At 44.2% G+C, this 26,128-nt stretch overlaps 1 protein-coding gene across 1 annotated transcript in view; it reads right to left on the bottom strand.

Moving 5' to 3' along the window:
* Nucleotides 1-799: 799 nt before the first annotated feature.
* The window catches only part of LOC311127907 (protogenin A-like), a gene marked incomplete at its 5' end in the record, with an annotated part of 38,408 nt that continues 13,079 nt past the window's right edge, over nucleotides 800-26,128 (bottom strand). The window contains 17 exons of the mRNA XM_084159806.1: nucleotides 800-1,341; nucleotides 1,480-1,593; nucleotides 1,724-1,865; nucleotides 1,993-2,116; nucleotides 2,419-2,595; nucleotides 3,832-4,002; nucleotides 4,828-4,955; nucleotides 5,173-5,359; nucleotides 5,538-5,633; nucleotides 12,903-13,091; nucleotides 15,721-16,026; nucleotides 16,957-17,121; nucleotides 18,747-18,994; nucleotides 19,460-19,619; nucleotides 19,722-20,018; nucleotides 20,173-20,306; nucleotides 20,504-20,648. Of these exons, the coding sequence (XP_084015932.1) occupies nucleotides 925-1,341; nucleotides 1,480-1,593; nucleotides 1,724-1,865; nucleotides 1,993-2,116; nucleotides 2,419-2,595; nucleotides 3,832-4,002; nucleotides 4,828-4,955; nucleotides 5,173-5,359; nucleotides 5,538-5,633; nucleotides 12,903-13,091; nucleotides 15,721-16,026; nucleotides 16,957-17,121; nucleotides 18,747-18,994; nucleotides 19,460-19,619; nucleotides 19,722-20,018; nucleotides 20,173-20,306; nucleotides 20,504-20,648 (3,200 nt within the window). The 3' untranslated portion in view covers nucleotides 800-924. The remainder of the gene's footprint in view (nucleotides 1,342-1,479; nucleotides 1,594-1,723; nucleotides 1,866-1,992; nucleotides 2,117-2,418; nucleotides 2,596-3,831; nucleotides 4,003-4,827; nucleotides 4,956-5,172; nucleotides 5,360-5,537; nucleotides 5,634-12,902; nucleotides 13,092-15,720; nucleotides 16,027-16,956; nucleotides 17,122-18,746; nucleotides 18,995-19,459; nucleotides 19,620-19,721; nucleotides 20,019-20,172; nucleotides 20,307-20,503; nucleotides 20,649-26,128) is intronic.

Genomic DNA, 26,128 nt, shown 5'->3' with positions numbered 1-26,128 from the left:
CCCTGTCAGTCAACCATGGTACATTACACAATGCATGGCTTTTCAAATGTACTAAACCTTGTTCCCTGAGTTTAGGAGAATAATAACACAGCAAAATAATGCTTAAAAAGAGGTAGTATAAAACAGGAATTGCAAGGGCAACTGCACATTGACAAAGAAAACAAAAAATTATAATTTGTTAACCATTATTACTATGGATAACCTGAAAAGTACATTGTGTCATACTGGCTTTTTATTGAATTTCAGCATCTTATGTAGTAAATTGTACTGGCCTTCAATCTACCATAGCCAAACACTCAAAGCTTATTGTAAAGTAACCTGAGAAATAGTCCAATTAACCTGTGATTTAAAAAATAAATAACAAAGCTTTAAGTGAGATCTGCAGTACCCTTACAATCCCGTACTTCATTACAAACAAGGAAGAAAATGAATACAGGACGAATCTTACCTAGCAAAAACAAATTATTGCCATCAGGAAGTATCAGTTGTTACATAAAGGAAGAGACCCCTTACATAACTCAGGTATAAGTCGTTATTATTAAATATATAGTTGGAGTTTACCGAGAGGTAAACTGAGGTAGATAATCAGCAAAAGAAGGGCTCACTCTACACTTTGCTCCAGTGATAAACTCTTAAATAATGTCAGAAATGTAACAGTCACATTTCACATTTTTTACAATCTCTTGAAACATTCATGGTGGGTGAGATTTTTCTTTCAAACACATACAATCAAACATTTAGAATAAAAATAAAATGAAAAAAGGTACACATTCACTAGAAGAAGATTCTTTGATAGAAATCCCCAGAGCCCAAACCAGAGCCTAGTTCTTCCAAAGACCTGGATTTTTGGATTTCTGCTCATTGTCTTTTAGAACAGTGGAGTGGGTTTAGGGTTGGGGGATTGATGGGAGGTCACACACACTGCTAGAGAGAAAGTGCAGGCTGGGAATTGTCTGGGGCCTGATAGTAGTGATGGTGGCACGGTTTCTCCATGGAGTCTCCAATCTCCAGGTCGAGGTGAGACTGCTCCCCCAGCTCCCCCTCACTCTCCTGGGCAGGGCTGCAGCCTGACCCCCCGCTCTCCTCCTCTCTCAGAGACGCAGGGTTGCTGCTGGGACCAGAGGACAGGTTGGTCATTTCTGTCTCGTCGTGAGAGTAACGGCCCGAGTCGCCTGTCTCGTGGCTGCCCTCGCTGTTGGAGGAGCCCTCTGTGTCAACAGGTGGGCCAAACAGGACCTGCAGGGAGGTGGGCTGGTTGGGTGACGACAGAGACTCATCCTCGTAGCACAGCACTGTTACTCCTGGCTGGTACGAGCAGATTCCATGGCTCTTCCTCTGGGTCTGAGTAAGTAGGAAAGGGTGAACAAAGAAGGTTATTAATATGGATAAAGGGAGGAATATCTGCTGGTCTCACCTCTATTATGTTCTATTGAAGTAATGTTATATTACTTGAACACTTTTGTTTGTTATCTTTCTTACCTGGCTTTTCTTAACATTCAGTTTTTTCTGATTACTGAAGGGAAACCACTTATTTTTCTTCTCAGTGATTGGGTAAACTGGTCCGAGGCTATTGATGATCAGATTTGTTCCACCCTGGAAATTAAATGAAATTCGCAATGCTCTGAATCTGTCTACATTGGTTATTTTCCATGTGCTTTGAAGACATAATGCAATAGGAAATGTTAGAGGAAAGGAAGGGCGTAACTGAGCCATATCCCCTTACCTTGGCATCAATGAAGTGGTCTGCCCTCATCATTGGCTCCGTGACATCAGCATTCTCAGCCTGGCCCTCAGAACCCAGGTGGACTGCAGCAGAGGGGACCTGACCAGCCCCCTGCCTGATGGCTTTAGTAGCTGACGATTTCCTGTCAAACAATCATACAATATTAATATAGAAATATTCTATCCAAACCAACTGGGCTGTCAGAAAAGTAATCTCATATCAAGTTACAACAACTATTACAAAAACAAAAAGCACACTGAATCTGTTACCTGTTTTTGCCTCTGCAGACAATGATGAAGGCACAGATGATGATGCAGATCAGTGCAATGCAAACCCCCACGATGATCCCTGTCATCGACTTCTGGTCCAGGTGGTAGAAGCCACCAGAGAACACTGCAAGACAGTTGTCACAAGTGATGAGACAGCCACTGGAGACAAGTCATACACTTCTATATAGGCTCTGTGTGGGTACTACATCTCCACACTGTGTATCAAAATCAATAAAGCTGACAATCACCTCCCCTGACATTCACAGAGATGTATTACAGTGTAAATAATTTAGCAGGAGACCAAGGCTGCAGGCAAAGCTATTGAATTTGAAGTACATCTAGTAGGTCAAGTGATGACAACAAGAGGAATCCTGTCATGAAAGTCAATGAAAGAAAGACCAAGTACACACAACATTAGTCACTAACCTGTAGCTGAGCCATGGGAGCGCCTGGGGATGTGACCGGAGGTGGAGCCATCGTTCTGCACGGCCAGTTCCACGGTGTGTGAAAACGGCCCGTCTCCCATATCGTTGGACGCAGACACCTTGACCAGGTAGATGTTCCCCGGCTGTAGGTTCTCTAGGAGAGCCATGGTGATGCTCCCTATCACAGAGAAATAAGTGATTAGTGACCTATGTCAACCCATTTGAGCCTCAGCAATAAAAGGAAATGTAAATGGGAATATTGTTTCAACACGCTGCGGTGTTGTCATTCTCCATGTGTTCCTAAACATAGCTGTTCAAATTAATCTCTAAATAAATTAACTGTGGAACTGGAGGAAATATGTCAGGCCTGACTTTTTTTGCTCCTCTCTCCCATTTTTAACTGACCCATGAAGAACAGGGGTTTACAACTCAGTGGAAAAAAACACACATAAAAAACCTGAGGCATATGAAGGGCTATTTGTGACCAGATTGTCAGGCAAAGGACGGAGGGTCAGGGATCAGGGGGATCTAACACCCCCCCCAGTACCACCCAGCTCCACTGAGGTCCCAGCAGTAACGGTTGGGGTGACAGGGTTGATTTACAGTGGTGGGGGGCTGGGGCAGGGTAGGATGGCTTTGTGAACAGCCTCACCTTTGACCCCCTCACCTGTGGCTTAGAAGGAAAGATCAGATGCCTCACATTTCCTGGAGTCATCTGCTCTCAATTATGCCTATGCTACCCAGAATCTGTGTTCTTTACCCAGGAGCTGGACAGTATTACTTACTGCCACACGTGAGGCCTTTGGGTACAGAAAACATGTATGTGTGTTGCTATGGCCACATTAACTGTATGGCAGTAGTCCATAGTAACTACAGCGCTCTTGACCAGTGTGTTTCAGGTTTAATGATTACAATATTGAGTGATTGAAGTCCTTCACTTCACTCACTTAGAAGAGGAGAATGATAATATTGGACCTAAAGCCACAAAGACAGATCATACTCTCCCCCCCCAGTGTTAAATCAAAGCTCCCAGTATAGAATCCATCCTTTGATTGGTAAGACAACAGGAGGGGGTTATCTAGGAACAACCAGAGATCACAATGATTAGTGACAAATACAGAAATGGATCGGAGGATGAAATGAATTGATTTCCAATGGCCTTTATGGTGTGGAGCTGGGGCAGGGCTCTCTGTCTCTTCAGCCCAGTTTAGCCTGCGGCTCCCCTCTCTCTCTCTCTCTCTCTCTCTCTCTCTCTCTCTCTCTCTCTCTCTCTCTCTCTCTCTCTCTCTCTCTCTCTCTCTCTCTCTCTCTCTCTCTCTCTCTCTCTCTCTCTCTCTCTCTCTCTCTCTCTCTCTCTCTCTCTCTCTCTCTCTCTTACTCTCTCTTACTCTCTCTTACTCTCTCTTCAGCTCACCTTCTCTCTGCAGCACCTTCCACTCTCCAGCTACCCAGGCCTTCCTGGAAGCGTAGAGGATGGTATAACGTGTCACCGCCAAGTTGGGTTCATCTGGAAGTTTCCATGACACCAGCGCTGTGTCGTCCTCGATCAGAGTCACTTTCACACTTGACGGTGGCAGAGTAGGTGCTGGGGAAGAAAAAATGACAGTTTTACCCCTGAGGCTAAATCGCTGACAAAGATGTACAACTGTCATAAAAAAATATTTGCTCTTCGTAACTGGTAATGAGTTTTGAGGAATACTGAAAATTAAAGTCTGAACCAGGGCCTAGACCAAAGCAACATTTCAATCAGAGTAGCTTCTTTGATGTCACTAAAAAGGATAACTACATCTCACAAGCTGTGGCCCTTGATTATTACATTTACATTTTAGTAGACGCTCTTATCCAGAGCGACTTACAGTTAGTGAGTGCATACATTATTTTTCAGTTTTCATACTGGCCCCCCGTGTGAATCGAACCCACAACCCTGGCGTTGCAAACGCCATGCTCTACCAACTGAGCTACATCCCTGCCGGCCATTCCCTCCCCTACCCTGGACAACACTGGGCCAATTGTGCGCCGCCCCATGGGTCTCCCGGTCGCGGCCGGCTACGACAGAGATGTGTAGATATGTGTAATAATGCAGTGGGAGACTGAGCATATAGAGTACTGTGCAGTTCAATGAATTTGCTCCTGTGTGTATTTTTCTAATCCTTTCAAAAGCAAATCCCCATTAGAGGGAAAATGAGAGCTCATTGTCAAGGCTCTGTCAAGTGGTTGCACTCTAGTTGTGATTTGTTTGCAGAATGCGAGAGTCCTGGGCAAATAAGCAGTCTTAAGACAGGCACAATAATTTCAGTAAGTATTCTATTTCAGTAGGCTAGGAAATACCATCGGAGCCCAAAAAGGTTGAGAGTATATTCTACTCATCTATACAGCATGTGCTGCTGTATGAAGCCATGTTGGTGCTCACCTTCAGGCAGAGTGCTCTGGTAGACCACAGGGCTCCAGGGGCTGGACAGCTGGTCAAGGTGCAGGCGGACAGCAAACTCATACCTGGTGTTGGGCTCTAAGTCCGGGACCAGGATGTTCTTCTCAGTACTGTAGAGGAGAACCACAATGATAAAAATGTATTTAGAACATATACTGTATATGGAGATTATTAATCAGATCCAATACTTTGGCCATTGACCTGCAAATGCTTAAACCCGTACTAAGTGCTACCCTGAGTCATATGGCCATACTAAGCACCCTCTATCCAGTTATATGACTATGTGCTATGGGGTATGAAGAGGAAAGTATTATATAGGACCCTCACGTCTGCAGGTAGAGCACCAGGGAGGCGTTCTGAAGTCCCACAGGGTTATAGCGGATGGTGTAGTTGACGGTCTGGCTGGAGGTGAAGGCTGGACGCCCCCAGTGGAGGAACACGGCAGACGAGCTGTTGGCCTTGGCATACACGTGGTGAGGGGGTGGCGGAGGGGGCACCATACGATCACGAACCGCTGACACGCACAGAAAAAACAAAAAACAATGTTAGAGGTACTCATGCATCGAAGGATTGATAACTATCATCTATCAGAACTATCATCTATCAGAACTATCATCTATCAGAACGATCATTATCATAGCTTTCATCTATCATTATAGACAATGGTTGCTTGCATTATGTGAAGAACTTACAGACACATCCAGGGGTGCTGATAGTCTGGTCTGCCTGGTAGCCATCTCCTATGAAACTGAACGCCAGGAGCTTCACATGGTACTTCTTCCTTGGGTCTAAAAAAATTACAACATTTACATATCTTTCACTGTAGGCCAATGGGTATAGTATCCTTTTTTGCAATGTGATCTAAAGTGGAAGTGAGTGTGTCTGTCCACTAGGGGGCATTACACTGAACCAGAGGCTGTGTGATTTCTCCAACCAGTGGGCTGTGAGGGTGCTGGAACAGAAAGAGCATGGCTGAGAGGTCAGTGAGGGTTGGCGTTTGGCTGTGTGGGGGAGAGAGTGCTGGGAGCAGGGCACACAATAGAGGTGCTCCTCTATCCATCACTCTGTCACTGGGCCTTTTCAGGGAGAATAGGGGAGCCCTTCCCCCACCCAGGGCTGCTGGCCAGTGGTCAGTCCTATTCAGCTCCAGGACAGGGGGGTTAAACCACAGGACAATGCCCCCCCCCCCCCCCCCCCCCTAGGAAAGACAGAGCGGTCAGTCACATGGCCAGATTCAGTGGCCTTACATACCCCAGGTAGAACAAACGCTGCTAAGTCAAATGTCCTCTCTGTACCCAAAAGGCCACTGATAAAGAGTTCAGGCCAAACACTATCCAAATGTTTCACTTCATATCTGCTTTGATTGCCTCATTTGTCTCCTAGACTATGATCTCTTGTCATCCTGGAATAACCAGGTTACTGTGCATGACATATTCAGAAGAGGAGGATGGGGTTGGAAAGGTAATACTTTAATCATATTAATGTGTTATTACCCTGTCTTGTTCGTAACAATAGTATAACTCATTCCAGAAAAATTGTCTGAGCTAGAGTATGACTGTATTGGGTGAACCGGCTGCAGTGTATTAAAATATCATTACACAGGCAATTACAGGAAGCTCCTGCTGCAACCTTGAGGACCTGGCTGAAATAGCTGAGGATCTATCAAACTAATGACTTACTGCCTCCTAGGAATTCCAAGGCTCTTCAATATTTCAAAGTATGTCACCCATCATTACCCACAGAGTATGCAGAGGAATCTGAGCAAATGATCTTCAATCTGTGAGTGTTAATTCAATACGTTTATTTTGAAAAACACTGTGGGACATATTGATTTGCATTTCAGTCGTCAGTTGTTGAAACAGCACTGAAATACAGTATACTCTAGTCTAGAGGAAACTGAACTGCTGCACAGCCTTACATGAGATCTTACAGCACATCATAGGCCTACGTAAGAGGCTGTGGGATGAGACATCATTATCCAACTGGAGCAGATTTTGAAGAGGGTGGGTAAGTGCAGGTGGCTGTATAGAAAGTAATCTATGCTTTACAGAATTATATAGTTAGACTGCAGTACTTCACAAGAAGATGTACAGAGTACAGGTACTAATAACAAAACTATAGTCAGTGGAATAGTGAGCACCAGTAACCGAAAGGTTGCTGCATCGAATCCCCGAGCTGACAAGGTAAAAATCTGTCGTTCTGCCCCTGAGCAAAGCAGTTAACCCACTGTTCCCCGGGTGCCGAAGATGTGGATGTCGATTAAGGCAGCCCCCCGCACCTCTGATTCAGAGGGGTTGGGTTAAATGCGGAAGACACATTTCAGTTCAATGCATTCAGTTGTACAACTGACTAGGTATCCCCCTTTCCCTTTCACCATGGAACAGTAATGCAGTGTATAACATTACCACTAGGTTGTGCTCCAGGACACAGATGTTGAGAGGAGCACAGGAGTGTGGATTCAAACTGAGGTCACGTCTATAATAAATAATAAATAAATAATAATATGCCATTTAGCAGACACTTTCATCCAAAGCGACTTACAGTCATGTGTGCATAAATTTTTACGTATCCTCAGTTCCAGTCACAGAAGCAGTCATTTATGAGTTCTATGTTACTAACAGCTTCTGTGGTCATGTCTCAACAGAGATGAATAAAAGTCCTGCCCCCTGTTTAGATTTTTGCCCTAGCACTACACAGCTGATTCCAAATTATCATCAAGCTTTGATTATTTGAATCAGCTGTGTAGTGCTACGGCAAAAAAACAAAACGTGCACCCAGGAGGGGCCCCAGGACCGAGTTTGGAAACCTTAAATTAGATGATCTAAACCCCAGGGTAACCCATGTTGATCATCTGACAAACTGCTAGAGGGACATATTCACTGCATGTATGTGAAAATATATGTTGTAATGGTGAGCAGGTTCTATATCTTCAAAAGAGTTGAACATATCAAAAAAGCAATTACAGTCATTGTGAAAAATCCAACCACTTTGTTGAACAACCGTCTCATCATGTTTACTATGCTCCAAGAGCTAAAACAACGGTGTTTTTTCTAGGATCGATCTGAGGGCCTTGAGGCTACGGGAGGTTCCAGGGGGTGGAGTCAGGGCCATGGGAGGCAGGGGGATGGGGAGGAGGAGAGTCTGTGGTTTGAGCCACTAAGACCCCTAGCCCTGAGGAGTCTCAATGGAGCCAGCAGGTCAGGCCTAGATACAACTCAGAAGGAATCTGAGGTCATGGGTGTGGAATACGAGTTGAGCCTCTTTTTTTTTCTCCCTCAGAATCCTTCCCCTTTCTCTGTGCCCTAAGCCTTAATGGGGAAAGATAAAGAAGTGACTTGCAGGAGGGGAGAAAAACGACTTAAAAGTGTATTTGAAGCTATGTAGTATCCTCTAAAGAGTAGATCAACGGAAATATTACTGATTGCATAAAAATACGAAGCTTCTCTATTTATATTTCTACATTATAGATGGGTCAATTACTAGGCTATTGAAGTCATTTATTACAGAAAACATGTAGTTATGCTAATGAGTTGTTGTTTGTTGGAAAATAACAGGAAAATAACTGCACATATTTTTGAGGTTCCTATATCTTTACTTTCTCTAGTAAAAGACAATAAATTAGTGTACACTAGCATAGCTTCCTCCTGTCCCATGTCCACTGTGGTGTCCACAGTCAGGCTGGCTTTGGACAGACCCAGGGGCTTTTGTTCGGCCTCAGTGTCCATCTCTGAAAAGGAGCAGTCAGGGTCCCACAGTCCCACCCCTGCCCAGGTCCACAGCACAATGAGCCCGCCGTAATTATGCAGGAGAGGGGCTGGGAGAGGGGGCAGGCTGTGACATCTGGGCCATGAACTTTGACATGGAATCTGGGCAAGCTAAATCCTGCCAAAGGAGGGGTTATGGACACCGCTCTTAGCGGGGGAGGGTCAAGCAGGGAAACTGAGCAGAAAAGAGGGAAAAACACCAAGAGACAAAAATAAAAAGCCACTTAATAAATGATGATAAATAGTGCCAATAGGAGGAAATGGTGAAGAGAGAGAGCAGAACTCTTCAATGGGCAATTTCATAGCCGATATAATGAAAGCATGATTAGATATGGCAAGCTCAATTGTTCAGCTTAACTGCTCTTTGTAACCTAGGAGTGTCCTAAGGTTATACTTTGTTACAAATATTGTTTTTCTGACCTAGAATAAATTAAAAACTTGCAAAAGTTTTCTGTAAGCAATTTAGGAGAAAATATGGAATTTTACTTCATGGAAATTTATTGAAGTGTTCATTTTCCACATGGTTTGGGTAAGGTTATCAAGGATCTCCATGGTTGAAGATAAAAGGTGTCCACACAAACCTTCCCCTCTGTATGGAGTCACCCATGCTCGCACTAACCGCCACTCACAATAAACCCTGGTCAAAAGGAAATGTGTATTAGCCCTGGCTCATTCAACAACACCAAATCCCTCACAAACATAAGATATGCTTCAGTTGCCACATAATAATGGGCAATAATCACCCTGTGTGTGGCTTCAAGTCCAAATGTTTCTTCTTTGATATCACAAAAACTAATATCACTCAATCACAAAAACTAACATCACTCAAACTTGTTGTGCCTTACTCACTTTGCTTGAGAAAAGTTAAAAACTAATTTCCTCAGAATAATACACAATCTGCCTAACCCTTACTGCCATTGCGTAAAGACACACCAAAGTGAAGCTGGTTCATTTTCCCATCATTCCCATTGGGTTAATCATTCCCGTTGGGTTAATCTTGCAAGGCTTTGCTCTCCCCATAAATTATGATGCCAGTTTGTATTTGAGTGGACATTCTTGAGCTGTTTGTGGTCACCTGATTTTTTACAGCCGTTTTGCAGATCCTGCAGGCTCCTAAGGCTTTGTTCTGCCCTGAGAATGGCCCCCCAGGCCACAGCAAGCAGGGTCTGAGCCAGGGCCATAAATGTCAACTCCCACACTGATCCACACAACAGCATATATCATAGGGGGAGTGTATATCTCCCTCTGACACACACACACACACACACACACACACACACACACACACACACACACACACACACACACACACAGTTTATTGATGTAGTGGGCCCACTAATACCCATCTATCTTTTATCTGACACCAGGCATGCAATAATGAACGTTTTCCCAGAGAAAAGACCACTCCACGATGGGCATGGTGGCCCCAAGCTATGAGATAAATCTACTACAGACCATACAGTCCTGGTGCCAACAGGTATGGGAGGTATTTCAACCCTGACTGTGTCACAAGAAGAATAAACATGAATGGGAGGACCTCAGTATTTCAACACCATGTCCATTTATACACTGAGCTACAACCTCTCACATTCCTCACTTAGAGAGCCCTTTCAGTCATGTGGAATGGTCTTAAGAGATAATTTAGTAATCGCCAGAGCAGAGCTGGTCTGTTTCTATTACAGATTTATAACCCAACCATGTTAATGTTTTTTTTCTGTTAGACTCGATAATACAGTAACGGTTGGCTTGTTGTCTTTACCACATCAAAGCTAAGTGAATTTAGATCCCAGAGATCTGAAATACTTATCAAGTCACTCAGTGAGATTGGTGTTATTCGTAATCCCTGACTGATCGAACACATTCTCTAGGCTGTGTGTGGTTGTGGTTTCCAAACCCGTGTGACTGTCACAAGTGTCCTTGGGTGAAGTAAAGAGTTAAAGTTAAAGCCTCTGTTAATTGCATTACTATCAGAGACATTACAGCGTAATCCCTTATCCTGGATAAAATCCAATTAACATTTTAATTGAAGCTCCATTTTGCTCTGTACTTCAGACATGCCATGGAGGGTAAATAATCTTGTTATGAGAAGTATCCAGAGTGTTTTCTAATGGGTAAAACACTTCATCAATGCAATAGTAAGTAGACTGATTAAAAGTGAGAGTGAGAAAACAATGTCATATTGGGCACAATATGTATCCCACCGCTTATGCTTGTTTTGTGACTGTCTGCTCAGATTGGTTGCAGAGCAAATTGAAGGGCCATCCACCTCTTCTCATCAGGATAGTTTATTAAGGGACATAAGTAATAGTTTGCCACTCAAACAACAGTGAACAATATCAATAGGGAAATGCCCTTTCCACTGTTGTTCTGTCCGTGGGAGGTCAAATCGAGACAGGGAATACTCAATTATGGGCAAACATGGACATTAAAGCAGACCCAAATTGATGAGAATACCCAGTTTTAATTAAAATACCCCGTTTTGAGATGTGGGTCACATCCACAAAAAGAAAAAATGACTTAATGTTACACTTCTCATGTTTTATTATCTATGTCACACCAAACTGACCAAAGCATATCTGAAGTGAAAACTGAGTCAAGTCAGTATTTCTATCTGAAGCTGTTTCTCTGTTTAACTCTCCACTAACTGAAATCAACGTTGTTAAAATGTGGTGCCATGGACAGGCACTGAAATCATACCTAAAACCTATCTGACACTGACAGTAATATGTGACAAATTAAACTGCTGTGTCTCCTCTCCAACAGGAAGTCTCTCCCCTGAGGGGGGAAACCTTTGGGAAGATAAATGTGATGCATCCTCCTCTTCAACATGTCATACTACATGTCACATTCCATGGATATGTATTTACAGAAACTAGCAGAAAGCCTTTAAAAGCTTGGTTACCAGTAGTGAGGGGCTGAATTTGGTTGACTCTTGGTCAATGAAGTCTCTTTTGTGGCCCTCAAAGCCTAACACAATGAAAGCCTTTGATGTGAATGCTCCTCCAATAGCTCTGCTCACAGCAGTCATAAAACACACCATAAAACTGCTCCACAATAACAGCTTCCCCCTCCTCTAAAGACAGCCCTGGAATACACCTCTGCCAGCTCTTCTATCAAACAAGCACAATTGAGGTCATTAAACCGTTTCAATGAGAAACTAATGAAAAACCAAGGCATAGTAAGTGTGTTTTGGTGATATCTATCTATATCACATTACTACAACTTGTTTGTCAACCATGTTCATTATTCCAGGACGGAAATGTGGTTCATGAGGAAAAGGAGAATGTACACACAAAGCCAGACTTCATATGTTCTTTCTCTTATCTTTCCAATAGGTTTAACCTCAAGCTTTATAAAAATACTCTATATTGAAAAATTATTATCCATTCAAAACAACAAATATATTCATAAAGTACAGCACTTTAAAACCTACTCACTACTGTAGCCTTGTGTCATTCTAAACAACAGCTGGTGCCAAAATGGAGGAAGTTTCAGCAGTCATATTTATCGCCCCCCTCACAGTAAGACCACTCCATGACAAAACAGAACACATACTGTAGCAAGAAAACTAAAAGGTACAATGGGACACATACCCCCCCCCCTTTATGCTTTATAATCCTGGTTTAGTGCCAGAGCTTCGCTTCCTGATTCAAAATTCAGCTGCTGGCCACCTGGCTGACCTCCTCTGGCCACAGATGGTCAGTTGTCCACTGCAGTGGTGTGGGACTCCCTTTCCTTCCACACTCTCCAACGTGGCAAAATGAATTTGACCCAGAGGCCAGAGAACCAGCATATGCCCAACACCCCTTCCTCAGTCCCAGCTAGCAGCTATTTCTAAAGCTGTTGGGGGGACATACATTGGAACCCAGGCTGGGGCCGTTAGGTCATTGGGGGGGTTGGCTCCTTTCTGGACCTCTGGACATGAGCCCCCACAACTCACATGAAAATACTTTGTCCTTCCCAAACTAATGGGCTTTTCTGATCCTAAAAATACCTTAAACATGCCTGCTGAGGACACAGAATATGTTTTTAAGATCTTACCGGGACTGGTCTTGATTTATGTCTACTAATATGGAAGTCTAGTGGCAGATGATAGCGACCAGACATTTTAGTCAATAAACCAAAGAGCATCTTTGATCCGAATCCAGTTTAAGGAGGACTTGCACTTTCAATGTGTAAGCATGCATTGACTAGAACATATTCTTAATCTTACAATTGAAATCCAAAATCAAGACAAATGTCATCAGCAACAATTGCATCATAGGAAGGGTGTACTAGGTGTGGTCTACTCACCCAGGCCTCCAATTGTGTGCCTGTTGTCCTGGGCACGCAGCTGGATGGGGGAACTCTCAGCCTGGCTCTCCTCGTGGTAGAACAGCCTGTAGCCCTGGACGCTGACAGAGTTTCCTGGTGCCAGCTGCCAGCGCACTATGATGGTGGTGCAATTCAGAGGCTCCAACTGTAGCTCAGGGGCCAGAGGCACTGTGGGGAGACACGAAGAAGAGAGAGATCTGTGGTTAGAGTCACTGTGGGGAGACACGAAGAAGAGAGAGATCTGTGGTTAGAGTCACTGTGGGGAGACACGAAGAAGAGAGAGATCTGTGGTTAGAGTCACTGTGGGGAGACACGAAGAAGAGAGAGATCTGTGGTTAGAGTCACTGTGGGGAGACACGAAGAAGAGAGAGATCTGTGGTTAGAGTCACTGTGGGGAGACACGAAGAGAGAGAGATCTGTGGTTACAGTCACTGTGGGGAGACAAAAAGAGAGAGAGATCTGTGGTTAGAGTCATTGTGGGGAGACAAAAAGATAGAGAGATCTGTGGTTAGAGTCACTGTGGGGAGACAATAAGAGAGAGAGATCTGTGGTTAGAGTCACTGTGGGGAGACAAAAAGAGAGAGAGATCTGTGGTTAGGTCACTGTGGGGAGACAAGAAGAGAGAGAGATCTGTGGTTAGAATCACTGTGGGGAGACAAAAGGAGAGAGATCTGTGGTTAGAGTCACTGTGGGGAGACAAAAAGAGAGAGAGATCTGTGGTTAGGTCACTGTGGGGAGACAAGAAGAGAGAGATCTGTGGTTAGAGTCACTGTGGGGAGACAAAAAGAGAGAGAGATCTGTGGTTAGAGTCACTGTGGGGAGACAAAAAGAGAGAGAGATCTGTGGTTAGAGTCACTGTGGGGAGACAAGAAGAGAGAGATCTGTGATTAGAGTCACTGTGGGGAGACAAGAAGAGAGAGAGATCTGTGGTTAGAGTCACTGTGGGGAGACAAGAAGAGAGAGAGATCTGTGGTTAGAGTCACTGTGGGGAGACAAGAAGAGAGAGAGATCTGTGGTTAGGTCACTGTGGGGAGACAAGAAGAGAGAGAGATCTGTGGTTAGAGTCACAGTAAACATCAGAGTATTTTGTTATATATTTTTGTGAAGATTGCGCCGACAGACATGGCAGCTCTGCTTCTAGCTCCTAAGCAACTTTGTAGTATTTAGTTTTTTTTGTGTGTTATTTCTTATTACAAGCATTGCGCTACACCCGCAATAACATCTGCTAAATATGTGTATGTGACCAATAACATTTTATTTTATTTATTGAGTACAGGTCTGAGGTAAGGTTCAAACAGAATCTGTCTTTTTATTTTTATTTTTTTTAGTCATTTAGCAGAGCCATGTGTACTACTTATTTACAGAGCTCAACCTGCATGAATATTAATTTTTATTCAGATGTCTTTATTTTAACCAGCTCATCTGAAATAGTTCCAAGTCAAGGGGGAATATGAAACCCACCCACACCCAAACCCTGCTACCCTATCAGGCCTTCTTTGTCTTAAGCCCAATGGCCATACCATTGTGTTCAAGAAGCTCAATTTGCTTCATATTCAGATACCATTCAGAGCCTTGCTACTATTGACAGTCTAAAACTATTTATAAAGAAAGGTTAGCTAGTCCTGAACAAATTAAGGACTTGTTCAGGAACAAATTTGTTTGGGACACCCAAATTATTAGGAGTAAACCACTTAACATGGCAGAAACATGCTAATTTAGATTTCCCAGAAATAATTTGCTGGACAAATAGGGGCAAAGTCACCAAAAAGTATTATATTGTAAGAGATGCAGGGTGGCAGGCTGGGAGCAAGTTGACTCTGTAGCTTGTCTTCTTCCTTGAAAACAGGAATGCTCTCTACCCAGCTGCTCACTGGCTTTATCTGATGGAAATAACAGGCTCCCAGCCTGCAGCCCCCAACCAGAGGCCCATCCATACCATGCCCCAGCCTGACACACAGATACACAGCCAGGCACAAACACACACTAGCAGAGATGAGCCAGGTCCTCAGTTCTACTGACAGAATACCTATTCAGCCGACATGATCCTGGGAGAATCCTAGAAAAGATCCTGTTTGTTTCCAAAGGACAGAGAGAGAGAGAGAGGGGGCAGCAGTCCCCTCCCCCACCCCTAAGGCTTAGATGGAGCCCTAAACAGCACTACTCTTCCTCCCACCCGGAGGCCTGGGTCCCTCTCTTTTATGACCCATGACTGAAGCCATTCCGATGTTACTGACAGAGAGGGCCAAAGGTCATGGAGTAACAAACGCAATGCCTTAACAGGATTATTAGAGCAAGCTCTTCTCATGGCTCTCTCTCACACACTAGGCAGAGGACTGGGAAGAAGAAAGGTTTAGAGATAATCCAGCCTCTTTGCTCCTATATTGACTATGTGCAGAGGGAAGTGTGCTCTCACTGTGCGCCTGCAAGGCATGATGGTTTTAGTGTGCATGATAAGTCAGTAGAGGAAGTAAGGACTTACATGTTTATTTTGGTGATGTGGCTGGCTGGTAGCTTTACAAATCTAAGGTTGAAATTCCGGTTCATCAAAGATGTTTTGGCTTACTTATCTTGTTCTTGTTTACATGTCTTTTGACTTTGATTGATTAGAAGTCATACAGTTGTACTCATATCTGTACAAACATCATATGTGCACGCAGAAACCTAGTCATAAGACTGGGACACACAGAGCACATGTTTAACTTCAGAAAAATAATTGATCATGTGCATGCCTGAAGCATCGGACCATCAGGGAGCAGCCAATAACTTATCGCTACTACTGAGGAGCACGTGTAAGTACCTTTGGCGCTGGACGCCTTAGGGGTGCGGTGGGAGGTCCAGGCTGTCTGTTCCCCCCAGCCCACACTAGTGGCTGCAGCGATACGGAGGAGGTAGATGGTGTCGGGCTGCAGGCCCTCCAGGAGATACTGGGTCTTCTCCCCAGGAAGCTCCAGCTGGGTGACGGTCTGGTCGGCGCTGGTACGATAGGACAGGCGGTAGGCCGACACCCGGCCGCGGCTTAGCTTGGCTGCAAGGGGCTGCCAGGACACCTGGATGTCTGTGGGGCTGCGGCTGGTAAGGCTGAGCTCTGGGGCACGCAGGGGCACTGTGGAGAGGGAGACAGAGCCGTCATGTAGAGGCTTATACAGTCACCAACTTGTTCATTACTGTGTTACTGTCTCTGTATTGTGGTTTCTGTCTTTATTTATGGTTGTTTTGTATCATGTTTTGGTGGGGAACAAAGGAAGAGTTGTGGTTGCTAAAGTAACAGAGCTAGTTACTGAGATTATAATGAATAAACCCAGAGACACAAATCAGCTCACTGTGCATCACACTCAGTCATACTGGAAAATCTATTCAGTTAGTCTGAAAGTGTACACAATAAATAGATGTGATCTGATTTAGACTGGTATCAATCATGTGACAGATGTTCCCTTAGTCAAGGACAATAGAGCAGTTATTTTCTGTGGAATATGTAAGAAATGTAATTTTCCTTGATCATAAGTGGTGGTCACGGTTGCACAGTGCAGAAACATTTCATGGGGTGGTGTGAACTGTGAAGGGCCCTTGTGGGGAGTTAGATTATAGAAGAGAGGGTCATTCCTGATCTCTAAATATCAGCCTGACTAATGTTTAACCAGCCGAGTGGTCCCCCATCTAATCCTTCCTTATTAGACTCCCCTATTCCTCTGGCGGCCCTCTTAGAGACGACCCCAATTAGACAGCCAGGGGTCAGCCCCACTAGATTCATTACAGGACCTACAATACTGCCCACTCTCTACAGCCTATTCATTACAGTTTAAACACACTGGAAAACATCCTCTGAGTCCTCCATTAGAGTGATAGAAGACCTTACAGAAGCAGTACAGGATCAATATGAAGCATTCTCTTTACTATTCATCTGGGGGTGTTTTTATCCATCATGGGGTGACAGTTATGGCTGCACATGACCTCTGGTTCCCTTGGGTTACAGCCTGATAAAAGGCCAGGGTGGACTGTATGTTTGTGTATGTGGGAGCTAACGACGAGGCCTCACCATCCTCCAGGGTGTGCTGGAACACATGGTCCGACATGCGGCTGGCTCCCATGGGCATGTAGGCCACGATGTAGAAGGTGTAGTTCCGCGCTGACTCCAGGTCATCAATAATGTACCGGGTTGTGTCGTTGCCAATGACAACCTGATATTCCTCGTTGTTCAAGCCTGGTTTGAGGGAAGAAAAGGGCACACATTTAATCAATTACCACCCACAGAGTTCTAGTTGTTGTAAGCTGCATGTACAGGCAAGGAGTTCAGAGGGGATCTGGTCCTTCAATGCAAACTATTTAGGGCGCTAAAGGGGGAAAGGGGCCTAAAAGGGCCTATGGAGATTTGCATACATTCTGAGTACAAAGACAACTTTTGATAACTTCCCATAATCATCATTCAATGATTTCTCTCAGTATGCAGAGCAATTAGAACATAATCACTTTGGCTTTAGGAACCTCCTTGTCTGAGGCGCCTGATTCTTACAAAGATATGCTGTACACCTGTCTCTAACAGTGGGCTTCTGGTCCATTCAGTATGGACAATATAAAAAAAAGTGTCAACTCAATCAAACTGGTTCCTTCCCCTTTTATAGACAATTTCATCAACATTGCTCAAGCCAAATTCCAGCATTCAATTTTCCCACATTGCTGGCTACGCCTAATAGCAGTTTAATTAGCACAGATTAGGAAGGTCCCACAAAAGACTCCCTTGTAGCCAGGACGTATTGAATCGTTCGGCCTGATTTCTGACCTGGAAAACAAGATCCTTGAGAGTAAACAGAAAAGGCCTTGTCCAGGGGCCTGAATGGCCCAGCAAACCTCCCTGAAAAGACACACAAAGCCTCCCTCCCAGTCCAGCTCACACTGTCCCAGTGCCTTGACAGAATCTCCTCTGTTGGATTAGCACACTCCAACACACAGACTAATTAGTTCCTCCTTTCATTAGAACCTCCATTTAGTGCCAATGCTCTGTGTCTGAAACCTCAGGTGCAGAATGCTCCGGTGCTACCACTCCTGTCAATCTCAATGGCCAGTCATTCTCTGGGACCGGACAGAATGTGTCACGTAATCTTAATCAAGTGCACCAAATCCTTGACAGACGGCAGTTATTTAAGGAGAAAGGAGCAGATTTTCTAACTTGCTTCCGTTAATGTCCTTATCCTTACATAGCCTAGCAGGTGTTTCTTTTGCTGCATGGATTTTGTACATTTGGCCTATACAATGGAATTCCATAGCCGGCAATGAACAACAGTGCCTGAATGAACTGGATAACATTTGTGCTGAACTGTTACATTGTTTGAATGTGACTCTTGGTGCCTCTTCATCAACAATACAGGTTCCCAGGAAAGATAAAGGTCCAGCAGTCAATGACTGGGATTTAGTGACTACAGTGCAGCCCTTGTATTCTCGTGAACGGTTCCTGTCTATCCTGCATCTCATCTAGTGTAGGGGGTGCTGCACCTTTAAAACTCATGCACAGGGCTAGAGATCGCCAATGGAAGGCCAGTCCTGTTTGTACAGAGTAAGCTGCAGTAATCATTATTTTCCTTGACCTCTGCCCAGCAACCAACTATTAACAACAGATGGTCAATCTCCCACATTCCGTTCTGGGGGCAAGGAGGAAGCGGGAGCATTCAGGACTCTAAACAGTGTTAACTGTTAACTCCTGGGGCTACCAAGGCCATTCATATGGAATGCCCCAATACATTAACTATTTCCTGCCAACATCAAAAAGAGTTTCTGTTTGAAAAGGTACAAGACATAGAAGAGGCTCCCCCTGAGCTGGCCATCATATCTCACCTTCAGCCTTCATGTAGTGCACAGAGTAGGCGATGACTTTGTCTGAGTTGTACAGCGGCCTCTCCCAGGCCAGCAAGATGGCGGAGCTAGATACAGTGTTAGCCCGGATGTCCCTGGGCGCGCTGGGCCGGTCCTCTGACATCACCACTATGAGCCGGGCCATGGACAGCACAGAGCCCTGCTCATTCTCCACCTGGCACTGGTAGATGGCATCATCCTCAGGGATGATTTGGTTGATCACCAGTTTACTGTGGGACAAAACACACAGATGGCCATATTAGACTTCTGTCCCTCCTCCAGCTTCCCCTACCAATACTTAACCCGTCGCTTACCAGCTCTATCATTCCCTTTCAAATCAGAAACCGTTAACAAGCCAAGGCAGTGGTAAGAGCAGAGGCAGCAAATTAGTGGGAAATCCACTGAAATGCCATTAGCACGTTTGTAAATTATTCAGTTTCCTTTCTACTGTGGGGAAGGGCTGATTAATTTTTCATTGGGACTGAGTTTCCAGTCAACCAAGACAACTATCTGTAGGGTAAAGGAATTAGCGATTCTGTTTCAATTAGCATACAGCAGAACATACAATATGGTTGGTGGTTAGGAGGCAGGGATTTCTAAAACAATGGGATGATCATATAAATAAACAACAGCGAGGGAGACAAACAGGAGCAGAGAGATATTAGCTAGAGTAGATCTGGTGTTAGAGCTCAGACCTGTTGTACATCTTGATGCGTCCGTTGGAGTGGACCTTCTCTCCATTCTTCAGCCAGGTGATGTGGGGCAGGGGAACTCCCTCAGCCTGGCACACAAAGCGGGCCGTGCCCGCACGTGGACGGGTCAGGCTCTCCGGCCACTCCACCAAGGACGGAGGCGCTGGATAAGGGAAACGTCTTAGATGTAACAAACACCAACAATGATGTCTGTAATAACAACTGACACTTTTAGCAGCTCTACACAGACGACTAACGTGTTTACCTAGCACAGTGATGTTGGCTGTGGCGATTGTATAGTTGCGCGTGCCAGGGGTAGTGGCTCTGCACATGTACACTCCTCCGTGTTGGGGTTTGATGTCAGAGATGATGAGGTTGCCATTGCCCAGCACCTTGGTGTTGAACACATCGATGGACTTGCTGTCGGCTCGGCTCCAGGATATGAGAGGTCGGGGGTTCCCTGTAGCCATGCATTCCAGGATGGCACTTTGGTGCAGGGACACAGTGGCATTCTGGGGCCCGGCGATGATACGAGGCCTCTGAGGCAGTTTGGGGCTTGGAGCTGTGGAGGGGAGACAGGATTTACCAGGGTGCCCACTTCACTACTCAACATAAATATAACTTGGCTTTTATTAGGCTTATAATGTTTGATGCAATGCTTGTGAATATATTATGTTTAAATCTGAAAAGAGTGCTAATTCTCCACTATCGCCCACCTGGAGTGACAGTGAGGGTTGCCTCTGTACTCCGGCGACGGTTGGCAATGTTGGTTGCCACACAACGATAGTTCCCAGCATCCCCTTTTTCCACCCCGTGGATCTGCAAAACGCCGCTGGGCAAGACTGTGATTCTGGGAGAGACAAGAACACAAAGACAATCAATACAATTGACATCATAGATATTAGTGGATGAGCACACAGCTCTGATATTTCTATCCCTCTGACATGTACAGTTTAAAATCGTAATACACTTCTACAATACTCTCAAACACCCTCTAAAGATAAAGTTAATGACTTGGCATGATAATTAAATAATGAGAATGCATACCTTTTAGTTGCCAGGGGTAATGTGACCCGATTGAACTCCCAGGTGATGATGGGAGGAGGGCTTGCAGTGACTTTGCAGGTGAAACGGGCGACTGATCCTTCTGTCACCACAATGGATGTTGGCTGATTTATAAAGGGGGAGATACCTACAGAACAAAACAAGGAACGGTGAGACACTGTGTACTACAAGAGTAGACACATTCTCTAATGTACAGTACATGTTTCCAAAGAGATGATTACTAGCAATGCAGCCATTAGAAAGCAAGAACTGTGAAATTATGTGTTTCTAATATTGTATTTTCCCTCATTTAGATCTATAAGACCAATCATCACAAAAATGTATGTTCATGGCCCACTATCCTCTCTTGCTCGGCAGCTCATCTTGGTGGATAAGGTTAAATGTATTTCTATCAGTCAAACTAAGCCTCTGTATCTTAGGACTTAAGGGCACTATTCAGTTAAAATGGAAATCAATGACATTTATGGAAATAAGGGAATATATTGAGCTACCAGGCATATCTTATAAATATAAATTACTTCACTTTCAGGTTACCATCTCACTAAAGCCTATCCTCAGCAAAGGCCATCCCACTTCAGTCTCTGTCTGATAGTGAGAATGCAGTGCTGTGAAGCTGAACCTCATTCTTTGAATTTTCATTGAAAATAGGGAAATCTATGTGCACAATAATACCGAAATGATCACTACCCCAACTGCCATCCCCTTCATTCATATAATTGTCCATGAAACTACTTGCCAAGGAGCTGCCATGTCCCAACAAGAAAGCTCTATCCTATTCAAATCAACCTAAATGCTGTACATTAGCACTGAGATTGAACATTTGCCAAGAATAATCATAAGGGCTGTTGACAGCAAGATCTGAAGAGCCCCACAATCCATCCAACCCTACCCCTCCAAGACAAATTATCTCCCTGACCTCCTCTCCTTACAGCCTAGACAGAGTTCATGTGTTGATGCATTGCCATCAGTATGGAGAAAAAAAAATAAAAAAAATGTATGCAATCACTAACTGTAAGTCGCTCTGGATAAGAGCGTCTGCTAAATGACTAAAATGTAAATGTAATCAAGACAAAGTAACAGGAAGCCCCTTTGCCCTGAGATGTAGGTTAGTCCACTATTGAAATCAGCTGTTGTTTTTTCCCCCTTACAAAACCTTGCCCTGTCTCTCACCTTTTCTTTGAAAATGCATAAGCTCCAGTTCTCCCTCAGATGAGGTGTTATACAAGCACCAGACATCGGATATCAGACAGGGTTCCCGAGGCCCTAACTAACCTAAACAAACCAGCATGTTACATGTACCTGTCAGCTCATCCTGGCTGGAGCACAATAAACCCCGAGGAGATCAGAGAGCAGAGGAAATCTCCGCTAGGCCCATCTTATTAATTAGCTCCTCTACAATGCACATCTACGCACATGAGCAGAGGTCAATCAGTCAAATGTGTGCCGTGCACACAAACTTTTAGTGGCCCACCTAATGACTACTTAAATACTTCAACTTAAATAAAATACTTCATACGCTTGCTGTAAAACTCTTTATATTTGAACAATCAAATCAAATCAAATAAATCAAATCAAATTTTATTGGTCACATTCACGTGTTTAGCAGATGTTATTGCGGGTGTAGCGAAATGCTTGTGCTTCTAGCTCCAACAGTGCAGTAATATCTAACAAGTAATATCTAACAATTAATAATTAAGCCCACAGATGGTGATGAGGCCATGTGGAGGAGGAGGGGAAGCTTGATCCATTTTGTTTGAGATCATTGATTAATTTCCCCCTCATGGAGCAGCAGAGTTAGGGAAGATCCGTCAGTGAAAGATGATACTGTAAGTGAGGCCTTTGACAGGCCAGATGAATGGCCAGCCAGTGGGAACCTAAACGGACTGCTCTATGCTAACAGTAGCATTAAAGGACAACATCACATGTAACCAACCCTCACAGACACACAGTCCTTTTGGGAATCGTGCTACCTCTTCACAGCATCTAATTCCTAATTAGGCCTACCTGTAGGTCTATTCCTAGAGAGACAATATATATTATAAGGCTCATATGCTTATAGCAATTAATCCATCATTATAACTGTTGCCTTTAAGTCAAGTGTTACCAACAAATTATTTGCCACTGATTCCATACTTTAATCCCCCTGAGATAAAGAGGACCCCTGATGACAGATATATCTAAAAGTGTTGCCCTGCTGAGTGCAGCTGGACGGTGATGATTGGTGGAGAGGTCCGGCAACATCCTGCTTGGATTGGGTTTCCCTGAAACTGATTGGTTGTCAGACACCACCTGAACTGTATGGAAACTAAACTCCATGAGAAACCTAATGTACACAGTGTGTGTCCCATTACTGATTTCACCTAAACCTTATCCACCGTTAAGAATGATGTTGCAAGTAGTTCAATGTCTAGAATAGATTGTTAATCGTTTCAAAAGATTAATAAAAAATTATCTAGAACATTATGTTTCCCCCCCTTTTCAGTCACTAAGCAATAAAAAACCCAAAAGTCATTAAAGTCATCCACTGCTATCCACTCCCATCCCCCGTCTCAACTAATGAAGCCTCAGGTCAATAGTTTGTTAAAGTTACTGTCCAGTGAAAATATCACTTTTAAAAGTTAATATTATGTTAACTCATAACCGAATAATGGTGTTGACTCACAATCCTATACTCGTATTTGTGGCCCAAGCATAAATTGGAGAAAAAACACTTAAAAAACCCCACATCAAATTTGTATCTCAAACAGACCGTTTCAAAAATGCTTTCTATTTCCTCATGGCTCTGATCAGTCCCTACACCCAAACGAGGGCATTGCGTTCATCCACCTCTGGCCTGCTGGCTCCCCTACCTCTGCGGAAGTATAGTTCCCGCTCAGCCCAGTCAAAACTGTTCGCTGCTCTGGCACCCCAATGGTGGAACAAGCTCCCTCACGACGCCAGGACAGCGGAGTCACTCACCACCTTCCGGAGACATTTGAAACCCCACCTCTTTAAGGAATACCTGGGATAGGATAAAGTAATCCTTCTACCCCCCCCTTACCCCAACCCAAACCCCAACCCCAAAAAAAAATAAATAAATAAATAAATAAATAAATAAAACATTGTCAAGTGGTGATCCCACTGGCTATAAGGTGAATGTACCTATTTGTAAGTCGCTCTGGATAAGAGCGTCTGCTAAATGACGTAAATGTAAATGTAATGATGAGATGGCCAATCAGCAGTCTACTCTGTTGTTGGGGTACGCCCACACGGGAAACACTCTTTTCATGCCACTTCGATACCGAAGTGACTTTTTCATAGCAGTTTAGGAGCATTTACGCAGCAGATTAGGATAATTAACGTAGCAGATAAGGAGACTGAGGTTAAGGTTAGGAAAAGGGTTAAGGTTAGGGTTTGCAAAAATGCTCTCCAAACCTGCTACGAAAATCATTTTGTATCGAAGTGGCGTGAAAAGAGTGTGTCCCACGCCCACACCATTCCAACACAGAAAAGCTGCTTTTTAACACACTTAATCACCATTTTTTGAAAGGAAAACTATTTAACTCATATTGTAATTAATAATACGTCATATTTCATAGAAATCTGGAAACACTGGACAGTTACTTTACAATAAATGATGGTGCTGCTGCTCTTGATACAGACCTCAATTTAAATCAAATTTTTGGAAGGACTGAGATAAATAAAATCTTTACCAAAAAGCCCCAGGGCTGGATAACATCAACTTAATTATCATAAACAAATCAAACCACTCCTGGCACAGCTGGGACCCAGTGCAACCAACGGACTAGGCTACATCAGTGAATGACTATATAAAGAAGACTACATCAGAAATACCCAAAACAAGTACCACAAAACCCTCTTCACTCATTTATTACTCAGAGAAAAAGGAATCACATAATTCAAAGATACACGTGACATGTGTTTTCAGATTAAAAACAGCTGCATGTTTTCAGAATGCAATGCACACCACTTAAGAAATGGGTAAACAAACAGACTGCAGTGCTCTTTGACCTCTCTGCACACATCCAATGCTGTTTGTGCTGTAGGGGCGAGGAGCCATCAGCACTCACAGATGAAGAGGCAGTCTGAGGGGAGGGGAGAGGGGCATCAGAGTATCTCTCCTGGGCTCTCTCTCTCAATTAAATTTCAATTTAAGGGCTCTCTCTCTCTCTATCCAACTCCCCCCCCCCCCTCGGCTCAGTTACAGTGAGGGAAAAAAGTATTTGATCCCCTGCTGATTTTGTACGTTTGCCCACTGACAAAGAAATGATCAGTCTATAATTTTAATGGTAGGTTTATTTGAACTGTGAGGGACAGAATAACAACAAAAAAATCCAGAAAAACGCATGTCAAAAATGTTATAAATTGATTTGCATTTTAATGAGGGAAATAAGTATTTGACCCCTCTGCAAGACATGACTTAGTACTTGGTGGCAAAACCCTTGTTGGCAATCACAGAGGTCCGACGTTTCTTGTAGTTGGCCACCAGGTTTGCACACATCTCAGGAGGGATTTTGTCCCACTCCTCTTTGCAGATCTTCTCCAAGTCATTAAGGTTTCGAGGCTGACGTTTGGCAAATCGAACCTTCAGCTCCCTCCACAGATTTTCTATGGGATTAAGGTCTGGAGACTGGCTAGGCCACTCCAGGACCTTAATGTGCTTCTTCTTGAGCCACTCCTTTGTTGCCTTGATCGTGTGTTTTGGGTCATTGTCATGCTGGAATACCCATCCATGACCCATTTTCAATGCCCTGGCTGAGGGAAGGAGGTTCTCACCCAAGATTTGACGGTACATGGCCCCATCCATCGTCCCTTTGATGCGGTGAAGTTGTCCTGTCCCCTTAGCAGAAAAACACCCCCAAAGCATAATGTTTCCACCTCCATGTTTGACGGTGGGGATGGTGTTCTTGGGGTCATAGGCAGCATTCCTCCTCCTCCAAACACGGCGAGTTGAGTTGATGCCAAAGAGCTCCATTTTGGTCACATCTGACCACAACACTTTCACGCAGTTCTCCTCTGAATCATTCAGATGTTCATTGGCAAACTTCAGATGGCCCTGTATATGTGCTTTCTTGAGCAGGGGGACCTTGCGGCCGCTGCAGGATTTCAGTCCTTCACAGCGTAGTGTGTTACCAATTGTTATCGTGGTGACTATGGACCCAGCTGCCTTGAGATCATTGACAAGATCCTCCCGTGTAGTTCTGGGCTGATTCCTCACCGTTCTCATGATCATTGCAACTCCACGAGGTGAGATCTTGTATGGAGCCCCAGGCCGAGGGAGATTGACAGTTCTTTTGTGTTTCTTCCATTTGCGAATAATCGCACCAACTGTTGTCACCTTCTCACCAAGCTGCTTGGCGATGGTCTTGTAGCCCATTCCAGTCTTGTGTAGGTCTACAATCTTGTCCCTGACATCCTTGGAGAGCTCTTTGGTCTTGGCCATGGTGGAGAGTTTGGAATCTGATTGATTGATTGCTTCTGTGGACAGGTGTCTTTTATACAGGTAACAAACTGAGATTAGGAGTACTCCCTTTAACGGTGTGCTCCTAATCTCAGCTTGTTACCTGTATAAAAGACACCTGGGAGCCAGAAATCTTTCTGATTGAG

The sequence above is a fragment of the Coregonus lavaretus genome (assembly GCF_964263955.1).
Source record: "Coregonus lavaretus genome assembly, chromosome: 4".
NCBI classification, from domain to species: Eukaryota; Metazoa; Chordata; class Actinopteri; order Salmoniformes; family Salmonidae; genus Coregonus; species Coregonus lavaretus.
The sequence above is the reverse complement of the archived record's forward strand: the minus strand, read 5'-3'. Positions and strand labels throughout refer to the sequence as shown.